The sequence below is a fragment of the Athene noctua genome, chromosome 1, assembly GCF_965140245.1.
Source record: "Athene noctua chromosome 1, bAthNoc1.hap1.1, whole genome shotgun sequence".
Lineage (NCBI taxonomy): Eukaryota > Metazoa > Chordata > Aves > Strigiformes > Strigidae > Athene > Athene noctua.
In genome coordinates this window covers 191,938,194-191,965,141 of record NC_134037.1, presented here as the reverse complement: position 1 = coordinate 191,965,141, position 26,948 = coordinate 191,938,194, and the positions used below count along the sequence as shown (strand labels likewise).

The window sequence follows — 26,948 nt, the reverse complement described above, 5'->3', positions numbered from 1 at the left end:
AAAAAGTTGCAACGTTTGTGTAAACGCTTTGTCAGAAGACACCATTATGTCATATGAAGTTGCATGACTGTGTATTTTCTCAAAATGTCAAATTAAACATATTTGGAAACATACTTCTAAAATGCATCTCTTGGTTCAAATTAAACATATTTGGAAACATCTAAAATGCATCTCTTGGTTAACAGAGCAACAGACTTGCATGTCAGATACAAGGAAGGAGCAGATGGAGAGATGAAGGGGTCTGCAGAAACTGAAATCAGGCTTCCGGTCCACATATATTCTTGAGATCTATTCCTGCAGATTGTACTGATTCCTCAAGAAGTTTTGGATAAACCAGCTAAGCCCTCAGCAACGTTAGAGCAACATATACTTTGCAACAATCTTAAGGTGATGTTGTGGAGTGTGAAAACTTAATGCACGTAGCAAGTTAGATAAAAAGTATTTGCACATAAGCATGACTTCTGAACGATTTAAGCCATGATTTAAATGACTTTGACAAATGTACACAATCTCTCTCAACGAATAAAGAAGCAAACAAATAATGGCAGGATATCCCATGCGAGTCGACTCATGTTTGCCTGAAAATACATGTAAGACAAAATCCTTCATAAGCAAACATGACTGTTGCTTCATGGCTCCAGGTAAAATGTTACACCATGTACAGATACAAAGAAAAGTAGCTGAATGGCTACACATGATGAACAAGGCCAATGTCTTTGATAAAACTTCAGTTTTACTCCTTATGAGCCTTAGAATATAATTTTATCACCTGCCTCAAAAAATGTCATGGTATGTGCGCTGGAAAGTCTCCCCAAAACATTAACACCATGTTTTGCTCTCTTATAAATCAGAGAGATGACGTTGTCGATTTGGCTGATTTCCCCTCACTCCTTACCAACCTTCTTTAACCTAAATGTTTCTCTTTTGGCCTTCTCTGCCAACCCTGTGCCTCCATGATTCTTCTAGTCTCCTTTCTTCCCACCATGGCTCCACCTGAAGCCCTTCATTCCTATTTCCCTGCTGAGGTTTCTGCTGTCGGTGCTCCCATCTCCTGCCCAACACAAGCCAGGGCTGGTTGTTTCCATGGAGTGTTTCCTAGTAAGCTCATCAATGCAGATGGAAACCACTACCATTAATTAATTCCCTGCTGAATCAGCATGGATCCAAATATGCAAAACTGATGCTCTTATTTCAGAATCAATTTTAATCAAACTCCATCCCTCCCACCTCGGAACAACTACAGCTCCTGCACCAGGGTGAAGTGACTGAATCTCACATAATCGTTCAGAGGCTGAGAAGCATGAAATGCTGTGAGACATTTAATACATGGAAAAACGGCTTCACTTTTGAAGGTTCACCATTTCTGAACTATACATATTACAGTACAAATAAAAAAATCCAAAGACTCTAGCAGCCTAATGTCATTACACGAAAATGACCATAACTTACCTAACTGAAGTCAGAAAGAGAATTAAGATAAGGCTCACAAAGAACCTTTGGTCCTTGCTGTTGGAGGAAAACCATGTCACCAGTGGGCTCAATTTGGATTGCATGTTGTAGGTATGAAACTTCAATGTCCTTTTACACCTGAGAAGTCCTGAATCTACTTATTAATTTTTTAAAAAGATACTGGCTCATTTAGACGTTAGGGATTATATTCTTAAATAAATGAAAGACAAGAGTTTCTATTGAATACCTTTCTCCAAACAAGATTCCTGGAAAACTTCAGTTTAATGCCAGTTTGAAAACACTTTACTAGGTTCAGGAAACTATCATAAGGCTTGATTTATTATAAGGTAGTGTCTGAATTATTTCAGGTTCATTTAGTTCTCTGTTTAATATTTCATAAATTTAAAGTGTTTTACAATGAAATCTCTTTTTCCTTCTAAGACTTTCACTCTATTACACAAAATAAAGAAGAGGAAGCATTTTGCTTGAAACCCATATGTACGTTTAGGAGTTCATCAAGACCAGATTTTTAAACACCATGTAAACACCTTCCATCATACGGAGCAATATAAATGCAAATAGTGGGTTTAAATAACAGCATTAAAAGCTGTGTCTGTAGTTAATCTTGAATTATTTTACATCAGAATTACTGTTCAAGTACATTATCCCACAAAATAGATCTCCCCTTAAAATTATAATAAAATGGAAATTATTTTTGGTGGAAATTGTAATCTTAGACTCCAGCTCCCTGATTCTCACCTGATCTGCCCCGGTGCAAGCATCTGCAGTTTTGAAAGGGGTGAACTACCTGGCAGCAGATTTAATCTTCTATATGTATGGAACTATGGCTTTCCAACTTGTAGGATAGTATGCGATCAGGCCCTAAGTGTTATATGTGCTTAAAGCAAAATTCATTCACCACATTATGCCTTGGATATTTTAAAAATAATTTAAAACTGCAAGCACAACAAAAATGATAGTGTTGACTGTTCTCCCTGAGTCTAAAAGTTGATACTTCTTTTACTACCATTTAAATATATTTATATTAATTAATAAGTACAAAAAAATGAATCAGAGAATTATATTAGCCTCATAGATCACCCCAGGGTAGTCAGCAGAACTGGGAAGATGGAAAGATCTTGAAAAACAAGGAAAGTACGAAGAAGAAAAATAATTAGGAACTTTCATATTGATATCACTGTCCACCAAGTAAGAATGGAGTTTGACAATTAACCTTGATGTATTTGAACAGAGGAAGAAAAGGAAATAAATGTACGGTCCTCCCTTGCCCTGTGCTTCACGCTGTCTGGATTCCTGCAATCTCTGGGTTTTACTATGGATTAGACATACAATCCTCCTTAATTTTTCTGGATTTACACCATTCATACTTGTGCAAAGTGGCTGCAGAATAGAATTAACACACGTATGAGTTTCCCAGTGGACATGTCCCCATCATAAGCACTGCAGGATGACAGTTCTTCCCACAAGAACTGTGTTCATCACCCTTGACAGATATTTTTCAAAACTTGGCATCTACTCATCACACTCATGTTTCAGAAATATCCCACTGTTCAAAACAGCACCAAAAAAAGTATCCAGGAAAGATGGAAGATGCGCCGAAGAATACTGCCAGCTTTGCTATTCTCATATTTCCCAATTTAAACTGAGTGATAATTCTGCCACAGCAGCCAAGATGATACTCATTCTCAGAATAAAATCCCACTTGCGAGAAGGGTTGCTACAATTAACAATTCTTTAAAAGCGCTAAGTAGATGTAAGTGGCTTGAGCCTCTATTCTCAGCAATGCCTGGTGGCAAGCTGCTGCCTTGGCCGACAGAGGGGGTTTGAGCCAGGAATCTCCAGAGCTAAAAACATGCAGGGACTGCCTGACGAGAAGGGCCTTTTTATAAAAGGGTTATGCATTATTTTAGTTCAAAGGAAGCTCTTCCCTCATGTCTGACAGCCACAGGGGGTTGAAGCTTGAATGAGCTTGTGTGATAGTTACCCTCCTGATTGATACCCTGGGGCTAAACTTTTGGTCCCAACAAACTGAAAACGTAAATTGACACAGCTTGAACTAAGAAGTAATATTTTTAGCAAGGGACTGTAACAAATCATAACCTCTGTGGATTGGCCCAGAAGGAGCAATGTCCAAAACACATGCTCGCCAGCTGATTATGCCAGTAGCTTCTATCACAAGAGTGAACAAGTGAGAGAATAGGATTGCCTCAGAGCTCTCTCATGCTGATTTAGTTGTAAATTAGGCTGTATCTGAGCCTTATTTAAAAGAAACAATTTATGTGGCAAAACTGAAAGTGCACAGAGAGCTACAAATGAAGCCTGAATCTGCCAGTGCAAACAGAAGAAACAGAACCGATCCATTAAAATGGTGATCAATTTTCAAGGGAAAACATTTTTACAGGCCACCTGTTATCTTCTGACAGCTTTGCCACAGAGGACTTTAATTTAGGCACTGATACCATAGGCAGAAAAACATTTTATGAAAAATCAAGATTCAGTTTTTTCTTCGTCTTAGAGCTTGTCATACATGAAGCAGTGTACCAAGGTTTACAAAAGAGAATTTTCACTCCAAAACTGGTATGTGTACAAAAAATGGCTATACATAAAAAGGGAGCATTCTGTTTGTCTCCAGTAACTATGCTTTACTGGGATAGGCTGGAAAAGTTCATCAAGGAATACTATTTACAGTGCATTATCTGAAACAAAATGTGATGCAAAAGAAGTCAAAAGAAGAGATGGCTAAGTGTGAAGTTTTCTTTGTAGTCAGCTGCTGATCCACAGATGAGTCATTCATAAAGGCTTGCTCAGGTTTCATCTCATCACCAGTTCTGAATCTTCTGAAACCATTTCCAGAGATTCAGTTTAGTCAGACGTGTCTCAGTCATCATGCCACCTTCAGCAGCGCTACACGGGAGAATATAGGGCAGTTTTTCTCTCCTCACTGCTCTTCTTTGTCAGCTCTGCAACTTGAGGACACTAGCTGTGCCATTTCTATCTGCAACGGCTCTTCTTTCCCTTATGCCTGGAGCTACTGGGCTCGTTGGCTTTAACACACAGGCAGAGCTGGGCAGAAAGCCGTAACAGGAGCAGTGAGGCCAATGGGCAGCTTCGCAACAGCAGCTGGCGGATCCCCCCTCAACACAGTAAACTCAGTGGGAGCGTATCAGGAATAACTCAGAGCAAAGTGCCTAAAAGCCTGGCGCTGGAGTGGCACATCCATAGCAGCATCAACATGGAGATGGCTGTGCTGGTTTTGGATATTCAAACCTGTAACTTCCAATGCAGGGCAATGCAAATGCATGCATTAGGAAGCAGATTACTGAGTATGAACAGTGGCTGCTTTGCAAAGCAATTATCAAATTAAACAGAAACATACCCACATCTGTGGATTTTGTGGCCTAGAACATTTTTGTTATTAAAATTCTCATGCTCTAGAATCAAATAAGACTAGGAAAGCATGAAAAGCCCCTTTGCTACTATAAGAGTATTTATAACCAAGCCTGCCAGCTTGCACTCCAGTCTTCTGACATGTGAAAAATTAACTATAATACCAGTGTCCATGCTGGTTCTATTGGTTTCCATGGGCTGAAACGCTCCTGAGTGAAAATAGTGGCATTTTCCTTCAACTTCTCTTGTTCCCTTTGTGTGAGAGAGAGACACTGCCTCAGCAGCACTCCCAGTCTCGGGTACTGTAAGAGCAACACTCAAACTCAGGGCCTGAATGCCAGGCAGTATGTTTTGCTGCCTCTGCTCTGCTAGTGCTGCCTCCCAACATAGACAAGTGATTTCCACAGCATCACAGCCCCTCCTGACTCAGGCTGGACCTGATACAGCACAGAGTTGTTCTGTCACTACACCCATGTTACAGCATCTGTTGTGGACCACAAATGGACTAATGCTTATTTATTTATTTGGTTTGGGTTGGGTTTTGTTTGGTTTTTTTTGCAGTGCCCTGAACTAGCACTCTAAATCAATGACAGGGAGCTCATGAGCATGGTTCGTATACAAGCAAATTCAATTACTAAAACGAAACAGCAACACAAATCAACCCAAAATGGTAGTCTTGGAAACAAACTAAAAATAATGCCTTCTTCCAGTTTTATATTTGAACCTTTTCAATCTTCTTTCCAGCACAGCATACATTTTGACAGTCATCAAATAGTGGTGATAGCTGCAAAGGGGGCTGCCTGGTTTTAGGCATATTCCCTTTCTTTGAAAATGTCGCTCAGCCCCAAAACATGACAGATTTGAAATAGTTCCCAGGATTAGAAAACTTCTCTTTCTGAATGGAAACACACTCCATGGAAGCCTGAAGCCTCACTGAAATCACAAAAGCAATAATCTCACTGAACATGCACGAAGTAGTCTTCATCTATGGCTCTGAGCCTCCCTTACTGTGCAGTATGCCCTCCAGTTCATGAGTGTCTTCCAGCTCCTGAGGACATCCAGCTCCTGAGTACCAACTCTAAAGCAAGAAGCAAGCAACTGCCAAACATCTGTTATTTTAATCAGATTCAATGATCTTCAAGAGTCACCAAAGGACAGGTTTAAAGTTAATGCCTCTTTTATTGCCCCTGAAGAGGTCAGAGCCACAGTTGCAGAGCTTTCAGGTACTGCCTTCCATGGCATGTTAAAAACTCTGGCATGACCACCTGTCCTGCTACATCCATGGATGTCTGTACAGCACAGTACATGGTGGGCATGATCCAGAACCATTTTCCTGCTTCAGGGCTGTGGTGTCTGGAAGCCCTGATAAACTTTGTCCAAAGGAGGTCTGCTAGATTAATTTTGCCTGAGCTGCCCATCCTGAAAGCAATGGGACCTCTTACCTGCTCTGAGCAATTCCCTCTGCTTTGCATTTGATAGTGTTTCTCAGATGAAAAATTCAGATTTGACACCCTACATGCACTGAATCTGCATTTTCTGTCGATGCTTTGTTTTCTTTCAAAGGAAGATTTCTGATAAGCTCTGCTTAATGTTTCTGTCTTTTCCTGTTGTATGCTGGCACTGCTTCTCTGAAGGCACTGAATCCAATAACTGCAACAAAACTCTGTTAACTTCACCAGCTGATGCCTGGGGACAAAACGTTTTCTAGACAGAATGCGACCATACCTCATTATTTATCCTGTGTCATTTGAACAGCAAATATTCACAGTCAGTATATTCACAGTCCCTTGGGACTCCAAGGGACAAAGTAACACACTCTTCTTTCAGCTCTGGTGTGCTGAATTTGTATCCTAATTTCATTCATGCATGGCTGATATTAAACCATCAGAAAAGTCAGAACAGTCCATGATATTTACTTAGGAAGGTCCAGAAAGAAAAGAAAAGGTTGCAAGTCAAAAGCGAGAAAGAAAAGAAAGTTTGATGCATGGTATTATCAGATCTGGAATAAAAGAATGGCATTATCTTGGTATGAATACACCTCATTTTCATTAGTTAAGGTATGTATGCTCCTTTTGGCAATATAGACCAATTAATCTCAAGACAGAACAGTCAGGCATGGGATGCAGTTGAGTCCATTAATGATACTTGTACAGAATTATGTAAATCATTTAAATAGATGAGATTCACCAGATGGTTTCCACTAGGAGAGCTGAACATTAGTGTATACATCTGCATTACCTGCTTGCAGCTAAAATCTCCTCCATTACTTTCAGTTGCGATACTCTTTTTTTTCCCCATCTGCCTTTTTTATAATTATAACTGTTTATTTTTACAGGAAAGGGAATTCATTCTTGCTGCTAGCTTAGTCCTAAGCAGTGCTGCCAACTGTGATGCAAATTTGGTTTCATAATATAGTGGACAAAACTGAGTTTATTCATTAAAAAAATATTTCACAGATATGAGTGTCGATAATTAGGTGTAGTTCTGCATTGCACTGACTATAGCAGATAGAACCATTAGGAACAAAAATACAGCTTGAAATTACTTTTATGATACCGTTATTTAATAAACAGGTAGTAGTTTCATCACCGTGAACTCTTCTAATTTATAGCTGATAGAAAAAACAGTCTTACTCAACAAAACTGAATGAAAAAGTCTCACTGGGGGCATTTTAGCCAATAAAAGATGTCCTATTCAAACTGTCATGACTTGTAACATCATATAGTGTTGAATACCTTGAATTTTTCTTCCAAAGGTGAAAAAAAGATTGTATTCATTGGATGAAGTAATACTCTAGGCAGGAAAACAGGCTGGAGTGTAACCAGCACAGACCATGCCAATACTGTGCATCAGAAATCAGTCTGAAAGTTTCTCTAGGAATCTTAATTTTCTGCTGGTCTTAAACAGCACCAGATGACAATGCCACACACAGAGGTTCAGCTATGATAGTCAATTAATTAGCATGCCAGAACTAATCCTTTATCTGTTCTCTCCCATTCTAAATGCTTCCGCTGTAACTGAAGTGAGAAAAAGTTAGCTCATATCCTGGATTCCCTTACATAAGTACTTAAACAAAATCACAGTTAATTTATATTTGATTTAGACAAATAAACGCTTTTGTGTATCTGAGCTTCTATTTCCAAGCTAGCTGCACTCCCGTTGTTTTCTTCTTCTTACAGTTACTTGTCATACAGATCATACTCACTTCAATTTCTGTATGCCTAAATATATTCTTCTATGTAGGTTTGTGAATATAAAAATGCCAAAGTTTATCCACAAAAAGGTGTGGTTGCTGATGTTTTTACACAAGCTTTTTTATTTTATACAGTTAGTTTTTGTAATAAAAGAGAGACTATATATAGATTAAAGAAGCCTACCCGGCTGCCTTCAAACTTTGAGCGATCGTTGTTTGCCTTTGCTGTTTTTTCTGCAAGTTTCTTCTGCCTTTGAGGGCCTTTTCCAAAGAAAATGTAGTTGACAAAGGCGTATTCAAGTAAGGCCAAGAAGACAAATACAAAGCAGCCCATAAGATACATGTCAATGGCTTTAACATACGGAATTTTAGGCAAAGTCTCTCGCAGATGAGTGTTGATTGTTGTCATAGTCAGCACAGTTGTAATTCCTATACAAAGAAAAAAAGAGCACATATCTTACAACTCCAAGCATACCATGCTTCAATTTTATTTTCCTTTTTAGTAAATTTGCCTTGGCAGTGTGAAGAACCTCAGAAATTTGTGAAAGATATCTCCCAGGTGACATCACAAATCATCATCGCAAATGAAAGCAAAATTAAAGCCTGATACATTATTATTCTGTAACAGTATTTCCTTCATATGATCAGAGGGAACAGCTAACAAGGGGGCCTGGCACCACTGCCATGAGTTGGCATAGCTTCATGGAAGTTGGTGTAGCTGTACTGAGAATCTCTTCCATGAAGACCAAGCTGATGTGCAACAGAAAGGCAAACAGTCTGCCAAGCATTAAAAGGTGTGCTCTTCTAGCACCGTGCTGCTCAATGCAAGGCAGAGAAGTTTTTAAAAAGTAGCAAAACTAATTAGGGGTCTAGATAGATATAACTATGTGCACATATTAAGGCAGAGTGTTTCTACAGATGGCGAAAGATTCCTCTCATACACTTTTAAATTTCTTAGAGTTAAGCAGTTTAAAGTTAGTCCTGTAGGGCCTCTCTGTAGCAGATGAAGAGACACAGGCACCTTTCTAGAGCTGTTCATCCCATTTATTTTAGATACCTATTCCACAAAAGGACAATACAGAAGAGGGATTTGAGGTGACTAAATTATAGCATTATTCTAATTTTTACATAGAAAGAAGTGAGATGAGCAGTGAGAGGCAGACAGGTATGTGCATTTGTGGAAAGAAAAAGACAAGGAGGGAGAGCAAAATTTTTATAGTGATTGACTGGACACTAATAAAGTACCTAGAAAAATCTGCAAATTATGTCAAACCCTCATTTATTTACCTAAGGACCAGCATAACATATAAAAATATATTACAGAGCACTGTTTTGAAAAGCTGGTAAGAAAAGCAAATATATTGTCAGTCTGCTTGAATTCACAATGAAGTGCAAGGTCTGTACCTCCGCTGGAAATTTATAGCAATCTCAGACCACAGGTGGCTGAAAACACTGATTTGTGGAATAAGTCTACAATGGTAGATGAGGCAATCCATTTTAATATGTCCCCTCCATTACCATTTTCTCTGATTTCATAATTAAACCATCAGTTTGTAAGTAGTCACTAAAATGTGGGCAGAACAAAAATAAAGAACAAAAGAAAATTGCTGCTGTATTATAAAGCACAGATTCTTCTACCTGAAGAGACAGAAATAAAGACAATATAACTCAAAATCAAGGTGTCAGTGTAAAGAGTGCAACTCCAGGGAACTGTAGCTGTAGCCTATAAGGTTCTGTAACAGGTATTTTGTATATTTAGTACTCCAGCATCATGTGGCTTTCAGAAGTTTTCCTCTAAATTGCGAAACAAGTGTGTGTTGATGTCAGATGTTTCAAAGCTTGAAATACAGTGGAGACACACACAGCACAAGATTATTTTAAAACTCTATTTGGTATAACTCACCCAGCTCTGCAGCAAAATGAGGAATATAGCTGACATTATTTTTACCTGAAGAAACTTGGACAGAGTCAGAGACAGAGTCTCTAGAAAACCTCTATGACAGCACAAGGAACAGGGGTGAGAAAGCTGGAGGACTGCAGGAACACTTTCATACATTTGCAGACCAAGGGATTTCTCTAGCATGAATTAGCTTCTTTCTTTGTAGGATTATCTGCTGCTGCTTCCTATAAGGGATTCCAAAAGCTACTGAAGATCAAATTGATTTTTGTATCAGAAATCCCACAGGTTCTTTGGCATCTCACCATCATCCCACAGGTGCTTACCAAAGCCTAGGTCAAGAAGGCACTTAGAAGCTTGCCCAGTGGCTGCTATAATGCCCACATTTTTGATGTCTGTTCCCAGACTGTAATCTTGATACTAGAGATAAGTCCTTAAACACCACACGGGGAGATTTTGGTGGCTCTCTTGGTGATCCAGAAGATTAACGACACTAAACAGAAAGGTGGTTACCACTAACCAAAAGGAAGTATGTCCTCTGGGAGATTCTGCTGACACCCTGCAGGCAAATGCCCTTCTGAAGTTCAATAACATATTTCAAAGCACAGCTGGAGGACAAGCAGCTGACACTCACCTATCATATACAAAACAGCATAATCCTGTGATTATAGCCCTTCCCAAAACTGAGAACTCTTGAGATTATTTTTTCTTTTCACTCAAAGGACTGAATTTAGGAACTTCTAGGGCTAACTAGCAAAAACTCAGTTTTGAACAGAACTGATGGTTTTGAGTATTTCTCTTGAGATCAGCCCTCTATCAGTCTCTACCTGTAGTGTCTATAGCACGTAGTTTGGAATGAGCTGGCCTTTGCTCCATGTCTCTGTTTTCTCTGTTGAGGGAACTACTTGGTTCAGTGCAGCCTGGACCACAGACAGTGTGCAGTGAGTGACCCGGCACAGGAGCAAAACATGGAAGTGAATGAACTAAAATCAGGCTCTTTCCAAGGACATAGGCTTCCTTACAGGAGCTGACTAAAAGCTTAGGGTCTTCATGACTCTAAGTATTGCACAAGGAGTTCTTCCTCTAACAAATATCTAAGACAGCAGGCCTTATCCTCCTCTGAAATAAGGTTTTCAGAGCTAGTTACATATGTTCAAGGGTGCTATAATGCCTTTAAACTTTGATACCATTTCATATCAGCTTAAGACTCATAAGAGTGGCTATACTGAACATAGGATTAGACCCATGGTACTGAACTTCATTATACAAACATCAGGTGATACAAGACATAATCATCAAGGCTCTAATTGTTTATTCAGAAGAACCTGTTAGATGGATTTTTGTCCTCTCAAAAGTACTGTCTGTCAACTGAAAATAGAACATCTGGGCTCCTGAGCTTGCTTTGAGTGTACTCTCTGACTTCTGTTCTAATATTTGTGTTATCACAGTACAGTACTTGATGAACATGCCACACAGAAATAGGCCACATGAGACAGTCCTGTTTCTTGAACAAGGAAAAAACATTTGAACCCATTATAGAAGGGCATGAAATGTCACTGTGCTTGGTAACTTCTGTGTAACCATCTGTTCTCTGCAGTCCTGGCCAGTATGTAAAATCTAGATGCTGACTGATGTGTCTGAAATGCTTCCCTCACTTGGTCATAATGTCTCCAGGGTGGATTTGGTATCCAGTAGTTCATTTCAGAATACATCAGAGCTGTTTGGACTCTGTGTCCCACCTCCCATTAAGCTACTACTTATCTGCAACCTGCTGAACATACAATAGCTCCAGAGTGGCAATGACAGATTGTGTCATGCCCATACACCAGCTAATCCACAGTATCTGTACAATTTCTGTAGAGTAACCACAGTTAATCTACAATATGTTCAGTTACCCAAATTCAGATGCTAGGATGTAATATGGTATTGCAGAAAGGTATAGCTGTGGCTGCCCAGCCTGCTTTGTGTATGTGGGTTCCTGAAAGGTGCAGGGTACAGAGGTGGGGAACTGTATGGTCATGGGTTGGAGTCCTGGTTTGCTGTGGTACATATTAGAAAAAAAAAAAAAAAAAAGAGAATTAGGGAATATATTCCTGTTTTAAGAAGAGGAGATGGAGATGGAGGGGGAGGAGGGGGGAGGGGAGGGGAGGGGAGGGGAGGGGAGGGGAGGGGAGGGGAGAGGAGAGGAGAGGAGAGGAGAGGAGAGGAGAGGAGAGGAGAGGAGAGGAGAGGAGAGGAGAGGAGAGGAGAGGAGAGGAGAGGAGAGGAGAGGAGAGGAGAGGAGAGGAGAGGAGAGGAGAGGAGAGGAGTTATAGAGCATAGGCTTAATGTCAAACTTTGGGTAGGAAGGTACATGCTATTGGGAAGCACAGGTTGAAGATGGGATTTGGGAAAAGATGAGAGGCATAAGGATTAATGGATTAATTTAATCTTCCTTGTCTGAGTATGCTTCTGTAATAGATGAAATATTTCCTGTGAGATATTGTGAAGCCACCTTCCCTTATCCAAAGGATACTTTGATCTGAAAAGGTCTTCAGACAGGGATCACCAACCTGTGCCAAATTCGTGTTTTTATGTCATGAGGTAAACAGCACTTTAAGCTGTCATAAAAATACACTTAGCATACCGTTCATTCTGAGTGTTAGGTGGGATGTCATAGTCCATAGCTGATATGCCCCCGCGTTCTGAACCAGCACACGGTTCTTGAGGTCTGTTCCTGCCACTGTCAGTTAAAGCACCCCAGACCTCAGGAGGCAGCTTGGAGCCACACTTGTCTTCCCACACTGAGCTGGACTACACGCTCAGGCCCCCGGAGTATGATTCTGGAGCTGGTCCCTCACTGAAGCTACTGACAACAACATTAACTTTGATGAGAACAAGGCTGGGACCAGTATGAGCAGCTCCTATCAGAGACTTAGTGATTGCTACATTCTTGCATGCAGGGGAAAACTTATCACTTTGAGGCAATACTGGATGACATGATTTTGACGTAAATGATTTTGGAATATCGAAACACTGACATCACATTGCAGTCTTTAACAACCCCTGAAGGCTACATTCAGTCTGAGATTTTGTCCCACTCATTCTTGGCACATACCAAGGGCAACTCTTGCTGCTGATGCATCATAATTGATCCAGAATGACACCCATGACAAAATGGTAATCAGTATGGAGGGCATGTAGGTTTGGAGAATAAAGTATCCAATATTTCTCTTCAACCTGAAGCTCAGTGAGAGTCTTGGATAGGCACCTGAGGAAAGGGAGGGGAAAACAGTGTTATTTGTACTGAAGAAAAACCACTTGCAGATAGTTGTCTTCAGTTTCCGTAGAAACTAAAGAATGCTGATTTTATGGGGTAGTATGACATCTGGAGAACAGTAGGGAGAACACCTTAACTGTACTACTGCTTGGTATTAAAAGAAGCCTGGAAGTGAATATAGTAATATCCAACTAATTTGTATTTGTGAGGAAAAGAAAGAGCATGAATTATTCTATATCATTGAACAGATGGGTGAGCACCGGTTAGTTTTTAAAAACAGATGCTTAGGTCTCCAAGTAAAATGCTTATTCAAATACACAGTTTTACGAATAGTATTTATATTGAGAGGATTAGTAATGTGCATAGTTTTTTTATTTACATGGAAGAGTTGTTCATGAGATGGCAATTCTTAATTACATCTGAACTATGAGAAACACGCTACCTGTGGTGTCAAAAATAAATTGTAACGAAACCCAGTGATGAAAAGCCTTCAGACCAGATCCTCTAACATCAGAGTCAGACAGAATTTTTCTACCAAAAATATTTTAAGTAAAACAAAAATTATTTTATATGTGTGTGTATATATATACAGTATACATATAGGATTCATGAATTGTTACAACTGGAGCAAATAAATAATGAAAAAAAAATAATCTCAATGTCAACATTTCAAACAAAACATTTTATTATTTAACTTAGAACTGTTGTATTTCAAAATTGGTGTTAATCTTACTGAATGTATTTTATATATTTAGAAATCACAGTTTAAAAAATTGTGACTTCTTTCACCGCATGCAAAGAGGATTAAATGAGTACAGCTGTACAAGGAAAAGGTAGTCATTCACACATTAGCTTCATGATTTTAGTGTTTGCATTACAAGTCTTAGACATGATACTTCTAATAAATAGCTCATTTAAAAGCTCTAGTTATAGTCAACATTGTAAAAAAAATTTCTGAACATACCAGGGTCCCAATTAGATCACATCCCACCCATTCTAATACAAATATGTGCAAGATATGAAAGATTACATCTAGAAACAAATTACAAACTTCCCTTTAAATTATGTTCATATGTCTGCATATGAGCATAAGAAATTACATTTGTCCATATACACAAGAATGTTGGTATTTCCTGAGAGAGAAAGCTTAAAAAGGAAGAGAAAACTGCAGATTTCTCTTCATCACATTCTTGATAGTTTGGTATACTTTGAGTCATATGACAGAAAAAATGCTACCCCATTTCCAGGCAGCAGAAGCTTCCAGGGAGTACCCAACTTTATGCAACTATCCTTAACTGTTTTATTAATCTCAGAAGAACTATCCCTGGAAAAAGAAATAACTGGTAGATGTATTTGTCTGCTGTGATTACTTGAAACACTAGTAATTTTTTGCAGGATGAAATGCCTTCTAGTTTCCCCAGTAGAAGAATATTGATGGAGTCAGAATAATTTATTTCATCATGAAAATCAGACCAAGGTTTTCTGTCTAAAGCAGTCAAGAATCATTTAGACTTTAGCTTGCTTAACATCTTCATTTTTTAATTAATAATGTTTCATGTCAAAAGACAAATTCTCTCTTTGAAACCATACTTGCTTTTTTGCTAACAAAGCTTATCTTTTTCATTGAGCTTCTTATGAAACCGTTTCCATTGCCTTGTGTCTGCAGACTATGTAAATAAAACAGGAGCATACCCTGCCATCATGAAATAGATTAAAAATGTATCAGAGTGGATCACCTTTCCGCAATAAGAGTAGTGCATCTGACAGAAATCTTTATAAAACTCTGTTGCGGAAAATTTTTTAATATAATACACCACCCATGCAAAGGATTCTCTATAAATCTCTTCCTTTCCAAAAGTCCTGTCCAGGTCTGGGTGTCTGCAGAATATCATTGATAGAGGTGATGACTGAAAAATCTCACACAGAATACTGATTCTTTGGTAAATAATCTGAAGGATTAATGCAAGAAGGTTCAGTGGAAATGAATCGCTGAATCAAAGCCTCTTCTTGGGCTGCTCCAATGCCAGGGACCCTGGATGCATTGGAGAACCTCAGAGAAAGATGAGAGCACGTTGCTATCAATAAGGCAGGGAAAGTGGTGTGCATGGAGTAAGTGCGTGTCAACAGCGGAGAGAAGTAACATGTCACATATGTCAGTGATGTTCAGTAATGAAATCCTGAACTGAGAAACAGTATAACAGAGCAAACTTTAGATATTTATCTCGAATGCTTCACCCATGACCATCACCTATTACCTCATCACTATCTCCATCTAATGAGATAAGGTAATTACTGAAACTTGTGGGACCTGGCCTTAAAAGTGGACTCTCCATATTGTCTCATGGCCAGAGACATCAACATTAAGTTGTTTCAAGCACTGGGTTCTATATGCTGAAGGTAGAAACGTAAGAACTATACCTAGGGCCAGAGCTGTCAGTGCTGTCTGTCTTCCTGTGCTAGAGTTGGGGCTGCACTGTAACAGAGAGATTTTGCTATGAATCTGAAGGTGCACTCTTCCTTTTGAGATGCCCTATGACATCTCAGACACCAGCTTGCAGGTGGTGGATATGACAGAGCCCCTACATCTTTTTGATCAGCAGCTGGAATGAAGAAGGCTGTCCTAGGCCATCTCCAATAGCAGTTGACTAAGTGACTCACTTGAACTGCATAGACATGAGCTAGGTGTCTAAGCTCCAATTATATTTACAGGAGAGTCAGTTCATCTAGTCAATCTAGTAAATGAAACTTAGAGAATTATCCATCTCCTCCTAAAATAGATTCCTATTGGTGGACTGAATTTGTCTCCAGACTTCATCGACTGTATTGACTAGATTCCCGTCAACTAAGATACCTAGTTGTTCAGTGAACACTGAAATTATATTCACCTTAAATCAGAGAAAGATAAATCCCAGCCCTGCAAGTGTCAGGGTAGGTTTTGAGGTTCTGTGGCTCCTGGACAATCTAAACAAAAGTCTTGCTGGCACTACAGCTACTTAATGGAGTCGACACATTGCTCAGTTTCATAGTGGTAAATAGAATGTCATTGTGGTTTGTGGTGACTTTTCAAGCTCAAATTTTTTGGGGAGACTGGATCTCAGGAAATTTCAGAATAGTCTTTGTATAGTTCAGGTTGAAACTGAAACATGAACTGGTAGACTTGCTTTTTCATACTATGCAGCCAGAGTTCTCCTTTAGGTAGGTCTCCCTGAGACTACAAAAGTTTGTATTACTTTCACCTGTATTGCTTTTATGCCTCCACACATGATCTATTGGCCCTGTCTCCAGCCTGCCATCTCTGCTATAGTATTTCATCTCCAGAAAACAGACCACAAGAATCTGTGGAAAAAAAGAATTAAAAGAAGGAACATTCCTTATTTCCCTTATTTATTTCCCCCTCTTTGTCTGGATGGCTAAAGCTCAGTGAAAAGGATGGGTCCTAAGCTCCATCAAACAAAGACTGTAAGCCTAGATCTTTATTTATCTAAGAAGGAACCATCTTGTGTAATTTATTTAATAAAAATTGATTTCGTTGTGAACTCAACAATTACACTGTTACTTGCCTGATTATGTTTGGATAGTGATTTGTCAATTAAGGCTCAGTACATTTAAAGATTAATTACGAGGAAATTCTAGTTGTTAACATTTGTTTTTTGCCTAAAGAACAGTGTTGCTGTTCAGGGACCAGATTTGTTTTACCCTTCTTCCCCTCTCATATAACATGTTGATGTCTATGGGCTAATTCAAATAGTACAGGAACAACAGAATTTGGCCTGAAGTATTTAAATCCAACAATAGTATTGAGAATGCAGGCATGAAAACAAATACTTAATCAATAAGTGAGCCCAAAATATTCCTCTTTCATATATTTGGGCACCTGGTAAAAAGTCATTACTTGTTTCTGTTTCAATTTCATTAAAAGCTAGCAAGCTGAAATACCTAGCTCCAAGGCTAAATTGGTCTCTTGCTATTTTATCCAAGTATGAACCAAGATAACAGAGTGGGTCAGTTACAGAATTCTTATTTTAATCTGTTCTTCTGGGAAGGTTCTTTGGCTAATTGGAAATGTACTTTATAAATTGATCTTTCAAAATACAGCAAATAATTAATTTTCAAACCTTTTAAGGCTACCCTCCTCTTATTGACTGGTTGCTAATCTGGCTGTGACTGCTATGCATCTTGAAGCTTTTAGGTGGTGTTTTACATATCCCCATTCCTGTTCAGTTTCTTAGCATTTCTGGGTAACAAACGTTTAGAAGGCAGATTCAGATCACAGGTCTAGGCACTAAATTTCAGGTGTTTGTATGTAGATATTTATACGTGGATGTTGCATAAGATCATCAGTTTACAGCCAGATGATTCTAAGGGTGTGATTTAATTGCCTGTACAGAGGTATCTAATGCTATTTGAGATGCATTAGGCTACTGAAGAGTAGAACTTAATGCTAGTTAAGTAATTAATTCTGAAGCACTAGACTGTCACACAGGACACAAGACTGTAAGACTCCAGAACAGCAGCCTAACTGCTAAGCGGGATGCTCTACAGCATCTCAAGAGGCACTAGATAGCTATGTTTAGGCAACTGAATATTGTCCTATGACCTATTTACTTGACAGAATAGAGGTGTTAAAAAGCTGAATAGCTCTTTAGACTCCATTGACAGTACTGATTTGATATAATTTGACTATGGTCTTACATCGGTTACTGACACACAAGCATCCAGTGCCATTTTAGATGTTATACGGTAGCCTGTATGGCCTTCAGCTGGTGTCAGAAGTCAGAAGTGGTGTTTGCTGGTTATCTGTTAAACCACATTTTTCTTTTTCATAGCAGTTTAAATACCACTTCCTCTTCTTTCCATCAGGAATAAAGCGAATATTGCCCATGTTTTTACCTTCTAGTCTGTTGAAGACTTTATTTAATTCCTACCAAGTGTTCTCTTTTTTTAAACCACACAATCATAGCTGTTTCTCTGGTAATCTCAGGTATTCAATTTTCTAGACTTCCATTCATACTTACTAATTTTCCCCAGACCTCTTCTATTGCTCCACAACTATCTTGAAGAGCACTATCCATAACCACAAATACTCAGCTCAGGCCTTCGCAATGCAAGTCAGACTCCTTACAGGATGTGCTTTGTTGGGTTTTTTTCCCCAAATATGTTATTGGCTCATATTCAGTCTGAGTTCAACAGCAATGCCCAGATTTCTACATGCAGAACTCTGGCCTAACCTGGTACTCCCTATCCTGAATTTGGATATGAATATTTAGTTGTACAGATGTTGTATTTTGCACTTGTCCATACTGACTTCTATACTTTTTTCAGACCTGTTTTGCTAATTTGGCAAGAAAATTTTTAATTCCAATGTTATGCCTCAATATGCACGCAGTTCCTTCAGTATTGATGCAGCCCTGCACATCTTTCTGTCATTATCTATGGGGTTTTTACCATGCTTACCGTTGCTTCTTCATAGTAACTATGGGAACAGATTTTTCCATTTGCATAAGCAACGCAAGATTATGCATCACTGTTCCTCATGGAGGATAGGAGAAATTACTCCAAAACTGGTTTATGACATGACTCTGAAGTCTTCTTTTAGTTTTACACAATCAAAGCACCCTAGTACTGAAATCTCTGAAATGTTCACTGAGATATTGTGCTCAACGAACCAGTATCTTCCCCTGAGACTTTAGTAACCTCAAAGTCAAAAAAAGCGCATGTCCAATTTACTTTCAACAAAAATATAGAAACTGACTCTAATTACTAGGACCATAAGAAAGTAGGGTCTTGAGAAGAAATTTGAAAAGACTGTGCTGGCTTTATCTGTCAGATTCATTAGCATGCTTCAGATTTAGAATTAAATATGTGGTTCTGAGAAACAAATGTGATGTTTGCCCTGCATGGAAATACTTGTGACAAAATATCATGATTAATCAAGCATTTTCATAATGTCCAGTACCAAAATAACAGTAAAATCGCTATTGTGTCTTCATCAATGACAAATATATGCTTCAGAAAATGGTACAAGAAACATGGAGGAAACTGTTCTCTTTGATGTCTCCTCCTTAATGTCAAGCTGTCTTAAACTCTGAAGCGTGAGACTTTTTTACTCTTTCCACAAGTTTTTTTTTGAAAGCATTGTTATAGTTCTGAAAATTTGGTCAGTCACATAAACATCTACTCTAGTTTTCATTCTTTCTCATACTTACCTCACGGTTCTTTGTATTTCTCTTTTTCCTGAATTTAACAAACCTCTCTCATCTCTAAATTACTAAATCGGTCTTTACTGAAATACTTCATACTGAACTAAAAGGTGTCTTTGGACTGTCATAAATTCTCTATATTCCCACTGTTGTCTAAAACAGCCATCCTACAAAAGCATATCCAGTCTTGTGGAGGGGCAGGTTAGCCCTGGCTGCTAAAAGTGACACTAGCTGCAGAACAGAAGCATTTAGATTATAGATTAGGATACAGATTAGAGTATCTATTTCTCTATAGAAAAAAAACCCTCTTCCATTCACAGTTGGCAAATTCTATCATATTAATTTCAATCCCAGCAATATTTACATTTTGTTCTGAAATACAATTGTGTTTCTGTGTACTTTGAAACAGATGCTGTGTCCAAAGAGTGGGTGAAATGATGCTTAGAAACATAATAGAGCTGTGCTTCATTTGTTCTAGTGTGCTGGGACAGATGGAACAGCACACTTCTGTGGACTGAAGAGCACTGAAAATCTGGAGGTCCCAAACAGTGGCCCCACACTTGCTGACGGCTGTGTTGCTTTGGTCTTGTCACACATAACATCATTTTCCTATGACGGTATCTGACATTAACCACATAAATCAACATTGTTCTTTGTCACCTGAAGATATCTGTGAGTTACCAGTAACTTTTATTACATCTTCAAGGAAACAAGGAGGAAACATAGGGATTGAATTTTAGCATCTTAACAATGATGAAAAAAGCACTGGGTATGTATACAGTACTATATACCCATCAGTGCAAATCAAGATGCAATAGACTTTACATTCACTATACAACAACAACTTTTTCATAAAAATGGTGGCTTTTTGACCTACTATGCCAAAACATACTGATGTATGATCAGTAACCCCGTAGGCTACATTTAAACTCATAATTCAGAGGTGAATGACTTCATATTTATTTAGATCATAGATATTTAGGTGTCTGGTTAAGTATCACACACATAAGAAAAAGAAAAATAAACAAGAAATTATATTTCATAGGCTCCTACCTCCAGGCTTTATCAAGTAAGCAATTTCTTTAGCCAAATACACAACACAGACTATATATAATTATGATTAATTATGATTTGATTAATAAAACAGTAATTGTCATACACAAGGAAATTAAACACTAAATGGGCGAATTACAATACTTGCCTGTGGCAAAGACAACATTCTTTGACACCAGTCTATATTCCACGATGGAGAACTGAGGAAGCTCAATCCTCTCCACACCAGTGACTGCGTTATCTCCACCTCTCCAGTAGAACTCTATGTCGTCAGTTGTGTAGCCATCTGCGGGCAAAGCAGGATAGTAAGTCAGAAATAACAGCAGACTCAAATGTAGCTTCAAACATGCTACACACAGTTTGTCATTTGAAACAATTAAGAGAATCAGAACAGCTGGAGTGCTGTATGGTATTTTGTTCTGTATGCCTGTGGGAAGGTCTCCTGAAGAGCTGTGCCATTACAGTCTGCCCAGGAGTTTGAGGCGAAATACAGTGTTTTCTTTCTTTCTTTTTTTTTTTTTTTTGTATCACTCATAAAATTTACATGGGGATTAACAGCCCCAATGAGACAGAAAATGCTACTCAATAATCTGCAAAATTGCAGATTAGCATGATTTAAGACATCATATGCATTTAGCACCGAAATGAAGTGTATATTTATGCTGATAATCACCAGAAGAACGTGGATTATTCAGTGAATACAGACAAATATAACTGGGGCAGATCTCTTCCACTCACACTAAAGAGTGTGAGTTACACCATTTCCATTAGCTTCTGTAGTGGAGGACTACAGCTGAATACAGAACACATACTAGTATTTTCTGTATATGACCACAATCTCAAGCCAGTAGCAGAAATGGAGCAGGAACTCTTGAAGCACAAATATACATCTGAATATTGCCATCCTAGGACACGAGAAGGTGGAAGAGAGAATCTGGTTCTGTTTGTAACACAACTGTAAATCATAAAAGGGGTGGATCTGAAAGCCCCGGGGGGGTCCTGTGGCAAGATCATCCATGCATAATAAAACATACTGAAAGAAAGTGATATCACAGTGTTATCTCTCTTGAAAACGAATCTGATTAAAATATGAACATTCATTCTCTTGTGTTAAAGAAAAGCATCCAGTTATTGCCTCTGCCAAGTCAGGCTGGAGCACTAAATGACTTAATTCTGCCCTAAACCCATTTTTCTAGGATTTATCCATACATCTAGAAATAGATGACCCTTCATATTTTTTTTAAAGGTCCAAACAAAAAATCCAAAGGGTGATAATTACATGATTCACATAGTGTTTATAGATACCAGTGTAAATATTATGCAGTTCTACAAAAGGAAAACAGCCCTGCATCTGAACTAGGTCTTACATGTATTTTCTTATGTACGTACAGCTTTCTATTTCCAGAGTACAGTTTTGCTCATCTAATGGGTATCTTCTCAAGTCCATCATACAAGCTGCAGTGGTTGTGATTCTGAAATACAAACATTAAACAGAATTACTGTATAGACAATAATCCAGTTTTTGTTGTTGCTTATTTTTCAAAGTGAGGACTCTCCAAAGAATAGTTTACAATAATTGAGAATCTGGTCCATAGTTTTAACATTAAGCAGCACCTTAAGACAACAGTGGTTACACTGCCTGCAATGGAACAACTCACTCTGACTTACCCTTATGCAACCAATCCCTTTAGGGTTCAATGGACCTATACGCATATGCAAATATTACACAAACATTTGCTGAGATTAAAAAATATGACTTTATATCAGAAAATGTGAAGCAAAACAAGTCTGCTACAAATGTCAAAATGTGTCAATAACTGATTACCTAGTTTTGTAGCAGCTCTGGAAAAAATCTGAAATGTTGAAAAGATGTTTTAAGTCCAGCAAAGCACTTTGTTTTAAATTGTATCTACTTCTCTAATTTTCAAATTTAAAGAGGATTTTGTATTGAATTTTAAGTTGCTCCCAAATAACTATACATTTTTGCTTGTCTATCTTCAATGCAGACAATGTAGCACACTAAAGATGAATTTGCATTTTTCATCAAGCTCTTTTATATCAGGAGTTGTCAGCAATACACATGTACAATCAAAACAATTGTATTAACAGCTTCACACAGCATTCACATTTTATTTTTAAATTGATGGATTTATATATTAGACAGATATAAGCATAAGCTCACAATTAATCTTCAGCGTATTTCAGTGTTTTGCTGAATCATAGCATTCATCAAGAGTATGTACATTATTATGTATAGTTTTCTTTACAATAGCTTCATATAAGTGTCACATTAAAATTCTCTTCTGGTCCTGACTAGGTCCACTCCTTACTGATCCTTTTCTGATATAAACAAGAGATGGATCTTGTACACAATTAGTTTCTAAACAAGTAACATTCTGGTGATAAGTTATGCCAGTAATACAAGAGGGAAAATGCCTTAAACATACCTCTAAAAGCTGGAACCCTCAATGTTAAAGTTTTGTCCATGTGTTTTCTCCATTTTGAAGCTTTCTCTTTAATACCTTAACCTTCTGAAATTAGTCTTCTAATCTGGTAAACTAACATTCAGAGGCAGCATTTCAAAAGGAGAAAAATAGTTGGTGCCATTCTTCACCTCTTTCACACTAAAAAAACCCCATGTTGTTATTATGAATGCCCTACCCATCTCCCAGAAAAGGAAGGAAAGAATGCTTATCCTTAACATATAGGTTATTTCAGATGGATAACTACGTAATATCCAAAGTAAGTGATTAAGACCATTACAACTATCTCATAGGACAACCTTCTCTGACTGAGAAGATGCTTTTGCAAGAAAGTATTATAAATTCTTTGCACAGGGAGAGACAGTTGTATGAGCCCAAAGGCAAGGTTGAGCAAGGAGAGGAAGAAGCTCAAGGGTCTGTTGCTCAGCAAAGCTTCTCACTTGCGTTCCTACCAGTACCCAGTGAGAAAGGCACACAGCTGACCTTTGTCCTTCCCAGCCTTATCTATGGCATGATTCTGTCTCTGTCACTGCTGTTCACTCAGAGTGTCCTCTGAATACCCTTATGTTAGTTCCACAGGCTTTCAGGTAGCAAACATTGTACAACAGGAGGGTACTTAGGTCAAACTTACTTCAGCTGCCTTCTGGGAGATGCTGTCCCAGTGGGCTGGAATAGTTTACAAACAGTAATTCTTTAGCTGCTCTGCAGTTTAGGGGGATATCTTCTCTGCTATCAACATTTGCAAGTGCCTTTTTGGACCCCCAAGCAAGGTGCTAGACACAAGGCGATTAATTATGGAGATTAACATCTCCTCAATATAACGACTACTAGCAGATCTGGCTAAGCATACAAAACTAGGACTAGCATAGGGTCCTAGAGGAGAAAACTTAGTCTTAAATCTGTGATCACTGATGAACAAGGTCTGAGCAGTGATCAGCTTTACAAAGCCATACTGATTGTGTAATCAAATGATCTTGCTCCTGAGTCAACTGATAATTCTGCTCAAAGAAAAACAAGCAGGCCCACTTGGGCATTTCTGCTAGGAGGTTTCAATCCCATGCTTTAGTACATTCCCCTGCACTGACCTAGGTCTCATTTAAGATCCTGCCGCAGCATCCACGTAAGCTAAATTGATACAAGAGGGAGTGTGGTACCAGGATCTTGACTGCTATGTTGTATAACTAGCTTTAAATACCAGCCACACAGAACACATGCACATACAAATGATTAATTTGACAGAATTATTAAAAATTACGCAGCTGGCAAACTGGTGTTCAACTTACTAATTGCCTTATCACTTTTTAAATAATGTATTTTTATTTTGGCCTGTTCACGTACCGTAGTGGTTCTGTGTCACAAGTTCCAGTACCAGAAACTGCACATTCTTGCTCAAGTAACTTTTACATTAGAGCAAAATGTACATTTTTAATTTCATAATAGAAAATAGAAAACAAAATACAGCCAGATATAGATAGAAACAGATCTACCCCATTTACTCCAAGTAAGTTGAGTGCTCAGAGGTCCCACCTGAATGAACACTCAAGCAAACAAATTTAACTTGCACAAATGCTCACCAAAAGCAAATGTTAATTGCTTTTATGGGATGGGATGCTTCCTGACACAGCAGGACAACAAGGTTTCAAGAACTCATCATCACAGCAGTGGCAGAGAAACAATTATGAGCCAGATAAAGATAAATCAGCACACAGATACACATATAGTCTGGGTGAAAGCAATACACAAAAGAAATATTTTTAATTGTTTAAAATTCCCTACTCCAGTTATCTTTCCTCTGGATATAGATTCTCTTAGCCTTCTCCGCTACTTTATTACCAGGCTGATTGCCTTTGATTACGTTGCTATATTGTATAGGAACCATACCTGTGATGTGCTGGGAGGTGCTGCACAAGAAATTGTCAGAAGGGTATTTTCTGTCCTGCAAAACTTTACAATAGAAATCGGTCTAAGCAATACTTCTGTGACTAGAGCACAGTCCTGATGGCTAATTCAATTCTCTTTTCATCTTGATACAGAAATACAGTCATCCAAAACAAATCAGAAATAAGTGCCTTTGCCTTGTCTGACCGATCACAACTAATCTTCTCACATTGCAAACATCCATCATGTTTTATATACTGGTGATAACCACGTGAGTCCTTTGAGACAAAACGCGTATTTTCCTCCACTGTATTTATTTATAACATTTAGCATTGTACTGCCTGAGAACAAGAGGACTATAAATGGCAAACACACAAGCAGTTGGAAAGACTATTTTTGATCACCAATCTATAATGTCATTATTTCTTTTTTGGTCTATTAGGAAAAAAAAGCTGTTGTATCATCGTATGCCTTGTACATTGTTCTGAACAAGGTGGAACAATGTGGCATCATGCCCAAAGAATAAAGCGCCCCAGAAATGGGTTGAACTTCAAGAAGCTACTGTCCCATTCCCCCACTCTCACAGACTTTTCCGCAGTAGCAAACTGCTTTCACTGAAGTAGAGAGAAACCTTGGATAACTGAAGGTCAAGTCTTTCAAAACTACGATAAATTCTGCATTGTTCAGAAGAGAACACTGTGGCCTCGGGATCACTTTCATTATATATTTTTTCAGGAACTGCTTCACTCTGTGGATATTCTATAATCAGTTGCAACCCTCCAGAATTTCCCCTGTTATTGTCAGTGACCCTGTGTTTTGTGGCACATAAAACTCCAGGTTCTGATCTCAGCCCACAGGATGAATCACTGCCTCCAGACTTCAGCTTGAGACCAGTGTCACTGGCGTGCTCTGAAGCCACAACACAAGAAGATAGGCTAGCGGTAGAGCAACACAAACCACAACAATGGAGTTAAGGCTCAGGTATTTTTTCCTTCTGATCACAATGTCCTATATCTTGCCAAGATTTACTTTCAGACAGTTATCCTCATTAAGTAACTCATCTGCTTCAAACCATGGATGTCTGACCCTAGATATTCTGTGCTTTCAGAGGAAAGGCAATGGAAAGAAGTGTGCCACACACAAGCTAATGGTGAGATAACTGCTAAGCAAATACTATCAAGTGAAATGCAGTCTGCTTGTGAACATATATGTTTTCCAGAAGAGGAAGCTAACTTATTCAAATACACTTTTATGATAGATAATCCTCACCTGAACGACTCCAAATGTTTTTAGAGTATCACAAAAAGACTTCTATAAATAATTACAATCTCAAGAGTTCTAATCTCCATCATTTTTTTATTACATTGCTTGTGGGGATGGTTCTTGAGGCAAATGAAATAAAAATATCTTGCATCATTTTTTGACATTTAACTACTTGTAGAAAGAATCCTAAGCCTGCAGTGCTCCATACTGGGTCAATAGATGAAAGCCTTCTTTTCCTAAAACCAGTTGATTGTAGAGAAATATTTTCTAAACAGCCTCAACTTCTTTAACATTTTCTAATAGGCTGAGTCTATTTTTATTTTGTCTTAGAAAGCTTCACCTAATTATAGCCCATAGATGGCATGTAATAGGAGTTAAAGAGGTGAGGGACAAGACCCAAGAAAGGTAAAAAGTTCAACTGTCGATAAAAACCAAAAGCAGGTAAAATAATGATACTAGACACATAATCCATCTGCACCACTTTTCAGATCTCATTTATTTTTATACTAGGGACTCTTTATCCTGCACTACCTATTATGTGCAGCCATCTTGAGTATTATCTATGCTCAAAAATACAAGTTCCTATGATGGAAATGGAGCTTCCACCGGCAAAGATTTGTTTCGCTGGTACGGTTTAAACCACTGGAGCAAATACAGTAGCCTGTTAAAAGAAAGCAACTTTTTGATACTACAAAGTCCTCCATTAAGATTTTTCTTTAAAAATTATTTTTCAGCATTCCTAACCACAAAAGCAATGATAGAAAACAAGTTCAAGCCTAAAATACGTGGAAAGCAGGGTAATGTACAGTCCCAGTCCCTTTGTACCTGTAGTTTGAAATATAACACATTGCAATGCTGATCCCTG

The 26,948-nt window shown here is 38.4% G+C and overlaps 1 protein-coding gene across 5 annotated transcripts in view; it reads right to left on the bottom strand.

Moving 5' to 3' along the window:
• GABRB3 (gamma-aminobutyric acid type A receptor subunit beta3) overlaps positions 1-26,948 on the bottom strand; it is a 195,200-nt gene that overhangs the window by 6,498 nt on the left and 161,754 nt on the right. For 2 of the 5 annotated variants that reach the window (XM_074908309.1, XM_074908332.1), the window contains 5 exons: positions 21,849-21,931; positions 20,608-20,745; positions 13,045-13,197; positions 8,235-8,479; positions 4,738-4,743 (listed from right to left, as the gene is read on the bottom strand). In XM_074908309.1, the coding sequence (XP_074764410.1) occupies positions 4,738-4,743; positions 8,235-8,479; positions 13,045-13,197; positions 20,608-20,745; positions 21,849-21,931 (625 nt within the window). Of the gene's footprint in view, positions 1-1,358; positions 1,416-4,737; positions 4,744-8,234; positions 8,480-13,044; positions 13,198-20,607; positions 20,746-21,848; positions 21,932-26,948 lie in introns of all 5 variants that reach the window. The other 3 variants (XM_074908301.1, XM_074908323.1, XM_074908317.1) reach the window with 2 other exon arrangements.